Below are 7308 nucleotides of genomic sequence, written 5' to 3' on the forward strand. Positions count from 1 at the left end.
CTCTCAGATCCTGCCTTCTATGCCTGCTATCAACTTCTCCTAATAAAAGTTCATTTCGGAATGATGCTGTTCCAGGAGTTCTGCTTTCTTGGGAAGAGGGATTTGAGGTAGGTCCTTACAGCTGACATTTGTCTCCATCAGGAAAGGAGCATGATAAATTGGATGCATCGGCTCCAGTCCAGTGTCTGGAAGTGGCTGAGCAGAAGAATCTTCTCTTTGTTGGACTGGTTTCTGGAACAGTGCTGGTGTTTCCCTTGGATTCCAGGCAAGATGTTGGTTGCATCCCTCCAGCAGAGAACCAAAAGCCTATCTGCAACCTGGCACTCACTCAGAATGAAGATCAGCTGGCAGTTGCCTGTGATGATCTTGTGCAGGTACTGGATTTGCATCAGGAAGAACAGGGTCTCTTGATTGACCGGCCGGCTTACACCTTTTACACACAGATCCCTGGAGCAACAATTTCTAGTGTGGCTCTTCTGTCTGGATACCGAGTGCTCTATGGAATGACCAATGGGGAGCTCTTCACATACTATTGCTTGGAGGCCCACGTGTTCCCACTAGAAGCTCATGGGAACTGCATCACCTGCCTGAAGACCAGCCATGGAGAGAAATGGCTGCTGAGTGGTTCAGAAGATTCACTGCTGTGTCTCTGGGATGTTCAGCTCTGTTCCTGGGAACACCAGATGTTTTTCCAGAAGGTAGGATTTCTGCTCTTGCAGAAAGTTGATACGTCCAATTAGAATGTAGAACTGGTATTAGAGTAGAGATGGAAGGCGAACCTAAGGGAACAGAGGAGCATTAACATTAGAAAGTCTCAGAACAGCTGCCATGATGAGGAATTAAAACATGAACATTTCCTCAAATCTCAATCTCAGTACATGAAACTTGTCGCAGTAATTGGCAGCACTTAGCTGATTCTGAAAAAGCTAAACAGAATCAGATCTAGTTAATACTTGCCTGGGAGAGACCCAGGAAACATCTGAGATAGGGATATTAAAATATATATATATATATATATATTTGTTTTCTGAGGTTTTCGCGGGTATTTGTATGTAGAGACCTACATATATATATATATATATATATATATATATATATATATATATATAACCTCTAGAAGAAGGAAATTGCAAATCTCATCTGTACTATGACAAGCATGCAACTTTGTATTTATGTTGTCACAAGAAATTAAGTGTGATCGAGGGGAGAGCTTACTGTTAAATTGATCTGAGTACCCTCTTTATTTAGATATATTTTCCTGCCCATTATTCATAATTTTTATTCTAAAGATAACTAGTTTCCAGAAAAGAGGTGGGTTAGCTATGGCTACAGTTTGTTTCTGTGGTCCATAGAGGACTTGGGCAGAATCCACTTTAAAGGCAAATACTACTGGGAATAGGTAGTGGCACAGATATCCAGCTTTCAAGCAATTAAAAGGTGGATAATCTAATCCAAATCTGACTGCATTGAAGAAAAATTCTAGAAAAATTTAATTTTTAATCAGTCCAACAGTGGCTTTTATGTTTATCTCCAGAGACTCACCTGGAGTCTCTGTCTCCTGTTTGCCCTCCTGCTGATCTGTGTCTTGAATTGGATTACTTTTCTGAAACGCTGTTGGTTTGTTTGTTTGTTCCTTCCTTCCCAGCAAGATTCCTTTTCCCATGGCATTATCTGTGCATGCTTTTCAAAGGATGACCAGTACGTGTTCACCAGCTCTTTGGATCAGTGTGTTACAGTGTGGGATGTCTCACGGGGTAAGAAATTTGTTATTTTTAGGAACCTGCAACTTTGGGCACTGTTACCTTATATGGTAGCAGTCTCAAAGCAAAGCTTGTCATAAAGTTGGGGGAATAAACAAAGGTGTTTTCCCCTCCTTCAAATGTGTGGTAGGGTGTTGAAGCAGGTGTGTGTGTGGGGGGGGGGGACAGGGTAAAAAAATTCAAGATACTAGTAGCTCCAACTGTGTGATTGAAGCTGCTATCTCGATCCCTCCTGCTGACAAGCTGTGGGATGGAAAAAATGTTTGAATGTAATTTGAGTTCCTTGTTGTGACATATGGCATGTTCCAATTTTCCACAGGGGCCCTCTTAGCAGTTCAGTTTGTGCATGCAAAAATTACCAGAATGGTGTCAACAGGTGAAGGCTTCGTTGCAACAACACAAGTTGGCTACCTCATGTGGGAGAGATTCTGTTGCCCACAGGTCATCAGCTCTCATCCTGATCTGCTCAGCAGTGTTAAAGCAACATACACAGTGAAATCTCAGCCAAAAGAGAGACAGGATCCAGGAGAGATTCGGGGGAATCTAAGGAATGCTCAAACTATCACCAACAAGCTGTCACAGATTTGTAGGATTGTGTGAAGTACCGACAAAGAGTGAGAAAGAGTGACTTGAATATCTGTCTTGTCATTCATCCACAAGTGAACCTCACTCAGTTGTTTCCTCACTTCCTTAGTTAGAGTATTTATTATTCTGCCTTTACTATTGTTTATAAATAACTCAAGGCAGCAAACATAGCTAAAATTCCTCCCTCCTCCTATTTTCCCCACAACAACCACCCTATGAGGTGGGTTGGGCTGAGAGAGAGTGACTGGCTCAAAGTCACCAAGGTTTTTCAAGCCTAGGGAGGGATTAGAACTCATGGTCTCCAGTTCCTAGGCCAGCACCTTAACCACTAGTCCGTACTGGCTCTTCTTATTTCCTTATTATCACTGAACCCTGAGTTCTAGAAAAGAATGACTACCTAATGTAGGAGATAGCAACCTTTTAAGGGCTGAAGGCTGCACTTAACATTTGCTGGAGCTTACATAATGCAAAATGATAGTCTATTTCTTTTCCTGCTGGGATTTGAAAGTATTGTATGAGTTTACTAGAAGAATAAGAGTATCCCCATAATGGAGGAGTAGATTGTGAAAATGTCAGAATTATCAGGAATGGCAAAAATGACCTGTTTGATCAAAGAAAATAACAACAAAAACTTTTATGAAAACCTTATATGGGCTTTTTACTGGAAAAAGAAATACATGACATGATGATTTATGGATTTCAAGATGAAGAAAGATGTGAATTAAAAGAAAGACTTGTGCAATATCTAAAATGGAGGAGGGGCAATAAGATTGTAACTATCTATTGAAGATTAGAAGTCATTTATATATCTTTTAATTTGACTTTCTCTTTTGCAGTTTTCTTTCTTTCTTTTGTTTCTTTTCATTCTATGGGGAAAATCATAATATAAATAAAATAAAGAAGTATGTTTATAGGATTTATTTTTTCTTAGCAAGCCTATTTTAAGTTTTCATTACAAATGCTTTGGGCTCCTTACCTCAAGACAGCAGGAAACAGGACTACTGGTTTTCAGCAATGGTACCGTAGGAGGCCATCCTAGATGCTGCAGGAAAGATTAGAGCTGATTGGTTCTATGTATCCCAGACTGCCTAACTCCATCCATGTTGGATATTCATGATTAGCTCTGATCATTTTTTTCTTAATGCAGGTAGCTGAATGTTTGAAGACTCATCAGGATTATATGTGTACAAAATTATTTCATAATCACTGGATTTTTTCCCCCAATGAATGCCGTCTTCTAATTAAGGAAAATGATGGAGTTCAAGAGCCGCTTACAAATGAAAATGTTGCAGAACACAAAATGGGTTTAAAATGCATATGTATTTGTAAATAAACCAAATATTACAAAATAAGTGTATATTCCCCATTCTTTTTACAAAGGAACAAAGACCTCTAGAATTTCTATCTCAAATGTTTGCTAAATTGTAAAGCTGCATTAGTCCTCCACTTACAACCACAATGGGCACCAGAATTTCCATTGCTAAACAAGGCAGTTGTTAAGTGAGTTGTGCCTGATTTTCTGACTTTTTTTGCTTTGGCATTTAAGCAAATCAATCCACTTGTTAAGTGAATCCTGTAGTTGTGAAGTGAATCCAGCTTCCCCCACTGACTTTGCTTGTTGGAAGTCAAATGGGAAGATCGTGAATGGGGACCACACTGCAACCTTCGTAAATACATGTATGCATGTAAGTCAAGGACTATATGTATTATGTAGAGTTGTTCACAACACACAAGCTCTTATCACTCTGCATACAATAAAATTGTTTCTTCATGAATAATCAATTCCCAATTTCAGGGTGGAAATACTGGTTTCATCAAATTTATGTTAAAATTCTCTGATCACAATGTATGATAGGAGATGTAAAACTGGCTTACCCAATACAGGTAGTCCTCAATTTGCAACCATTCATTTAGTGACCATTCAAAGTTATAATGGCACTGAAAAAAATGACTTACAATTGATCCTAACAGTTACAACTGTTGCAGTATCCCCATGATCATATGATCAAAATTCAGGTATTTGGCAACCTGCATGTGTTTATGATGCTTTAGTGTCCTGGTGTCGTGATCACCAACTGCAATCTTTCCAGATAACCTCTGATAAGCAAAGTCAATGGGGGAAGATGCATTTGTTTAACAACTATGTGATTCACCAAACAACTGCAGTGATTTACTTAATAACCATGGGAAAAAGTTTGTAATATTGGATGCAAGTCATTTTCTTGTGGAAAAATAAAGCCTTAAAAAAATAAAGGGCTTTTACGAAATTCCGAAGGTGAAAGAGAGATTTTATTTTTGCGCAAAAAGGTTCAGAAGTGACTTAACAATCAGCAAATTTCTGAACAAGGGGGAGGGTCTAAACTAAAGCTTTATAGGTTTCTTTCTCTCAGGAACAAAGGAAGCATAGATGGAATCTTACATTGTATATGGAATCTACTTTGTGTAACATTCAGATATTTTCTCACACGTTAGGTCCATTTCTCATGGGAATACAATGAAGGCAGTTTTTACTTTTATACAATGTTTCTAAATATGCATTAGGTCATTCATGTACTGTTAATACAGCTTTTGCTAACACAGCTTTCTTATCAGAGATTATGCAGACACATGATTTTTGCTTTTTGTGATTTTTCATCATTATTATTATTATTATTATACTTTATTCTTCTTTATTCTATGTTATTCTATTTCTTTCCCACTTTAATTTAGCAACTGCCTTGTTTAGCAATGGAAATTCTGATCCCTATTGTGGTCATATATTGAGAACTACATGTAAAAGCTCTAAAACAGTGGTTCTCAACCTTTCTAATGCCGCAACCCCATAATACAGTTTCCCATGTTGTGGTGACCCCCAACCACTTATACATCACTGGGTGCCAGGGGCGTGGCCAAAGGGAAAAAAATGGCAGACAGCCTTGTTTGGCGACCCCCGTGAAATGGTCGTTCGACCCCAAATGGGGTCCCGACCCACAGGTTGAGAACCACTGCTCTAAAATATCCTGTCCAAACCTTGATATACTTTCCAATTTGTTCCTGAATCTATCCCTAATGTTAAGCCAGTCTTGGTAGGGATGGGATGAATATGGACAATCTGTACATCTCTTCTAGTCTGGAAGCCCTGCATTTCAAGCTACAGAGCTAGTTTACATCCTACAACTCGCCAGGGCCCATTGCCTTGGTAGAGTGAGGAAAATTCTCAGGGATGACTCACACTCTGGTTGGTACCTCTTTACTCTCCTACCATCGGGTAGGAGATACAGAAACAAAGCCAGCCATACCAACAGGCTGAAGAACAGCTTTTATCCATGGGCTGTCAGGCTCTTGAATGGGACATAATTTCATGCATGACAGACTCATGAGGCCGGTGTGCTGTGCAATCAGCTCACAGGGTGTAATAAGTTGAGAATTTGTAGTCATTGTGAGTTGTGGGGGGGGGCACAGAGGGAGGCTCAGCCAATCTCACTGTATACATGTTATACTTTAATAATAAAGGTTCATTCTTTCCCTTAAATAATTTATTTTAATAATATGCTGTAAAAATGTACATAAATGCACAAGTGTAAAGCAGAACCTACTCTGCTTTTAGAACACAACTGCAATCATCTAATTATATATAACGTTGCTCAATCCCAGCATCTTTAAGATATGTTGGCTTCAATTCCCAGAATTCCCCAGCCTGCAATTCTGGGAGTTGAAGTCCACGCATCTTTAAAACTGCCAAGGTTGAAAAACAATTATATAGATTATTATAGAAGCAGCATCATGCCATGATAAAACAACTGCCGTCCCTTTTTTAATGTAAGTGGAAAGTCACAATATAAGGTACAAAGGGGCAGAATTTGAGACGCAAAGCTGCTTTAAGTCATGTGACCTCCACCTTCCCCACCCCCTTCCCTTGAACCATTTCCACCCAGCTGTTAATTGTTAGGGTGCTTCCGATCCACTCATGCAAAACAGTCATTCAAATCCTGGGGCAAGTTCGTCCTTCTTAACCTTGCTTTCCCTCTCCTATAGTTAGACCCACCAGCTGATTTTGACAAACAACAGTGGAGGGAAATCATGCTGAGAGAATCCACCATTCCCTTGTTTTTCTTGCAGTCAACAAAAGCACCGCCATTGGATGGCATCGTGCCTGCGGCAGGATAGGGCGCAGCAATCGTGCGGGCAATTTTAGGCAGTGTCCATTTTCTGCGGTTTAAAAATGGGCGGATAGTACTTTAAATGACCCTGGGCGACGAATGCCAATTCTGCAATGTTAGCTCTTTGCGTGCTGAAATGCAGCTGAGCCCGAGGGCTTTATGTCCCAATCCCTGCAGCTAATAAATATAGTGAGCAATTGGTATTCATTGTTTAAGAGGTCCACCGTCCACGCCCTCGCTCCTTTGGGTGTGTCACTGTAGCCTTTCTTTCATTTCTCCTTGATCTTAACTCCTTCCCATTTTTCCTTTCTCACTTTCCCAGGATCCAATTCTCTGCATATAGAGAATGTTTGTCTTGTTGCTAGATGTTATTACTTTGGCGACTCATTTACGGTCTGTGCTGTGCTAAGAAACGTTGGTCTCTTGAGAAAAACGTTAATGTCAAAGGTTACTATCGATAATTTTCAGTTTCCGACTTATTATCTCCCTCGCTTCCCAAATGCCTTTCTATAAAATAAGAACTATGAACCATGAGCGCTTTCGGCAAATTAGCAACGTTTATTCTTAAGCCACCCATCTCTCTCTCTCTCTCCATTCTCTATGGTTTTCCTCTTATTCTCAGCACCTTTCCGCTGAGATCTTTCTCTTTCCTTTCCGGCCGCCTCCCTCGACCCCCGTCCCGAAGGTTCCGGGCGCTTCCTCCTAGAGTTCGGGGGACGTGCGCACTGACGCAAGGCGCAGCCTGCTTCGGGCGCGCCGCTGCGGCTGACGGAAGGGGGCGGAAGAGTCGCCGCCGCCGCTGCTGCCGCCGCGGGAGCCCCAAC

General features: G+C 40.7%; 1 protein-coding gene across 12 annotated transcripts in view; it reads left to right on the top strand.

Moving 5' to 3' along the window:
- The window catches only part of NWD1 (NACHT and WD repeat domain containing 1), a 33185-nt gene extending 29488 nt beyond the window's left edge, over positions 1–3697 (top strand). For 4 of the 12 annotated variants that reach the window (XM_039338469.1, XM_039338470.1, XM_039338472.1 and 1 more), the window contains 3 exons: positions 142–698; positions 1646–1754; positions 2080–3635. In XM_039338469.1, the coding sequence (XP_039194403.1) occupies positions 142–698; positions 1646–1754; positions 2080–2360 (947 nt within the window). In that variant the 3' untranslated portion in view covers positions 2361–3635. Of the gene's footprint in view, positions 1–141; positions 699–1645; positions 1755–2079 lie in introns of those variants that run through there. The other 8 variants (XM_039338473.1, XM_039338476.1, XM_039338471.1 and 5 more) reach the window with 8 other exon arrangements.
- The last annotated feature ends 3611 nt before the right edge of the window (positions 3698–7308 follow it).

Source organism: Crotalus tigris, unplaced genomic scaffold (assembly GCF_016545835.1).
Source record: "Crotalus tigris isolate CLP2741 ecotype Arizona unplaced genomic scaffold, ASM1654583v1 scf7180000017701.1507938, whole genome shotgun sequence".
Classification (NCBI taxonomy): domain Eukaryota; kingdom Metazoa; phylum Chordata; class Lepidosauria; order Squamata; family Viperidae; genus Crotalus; species Crotalus tigris.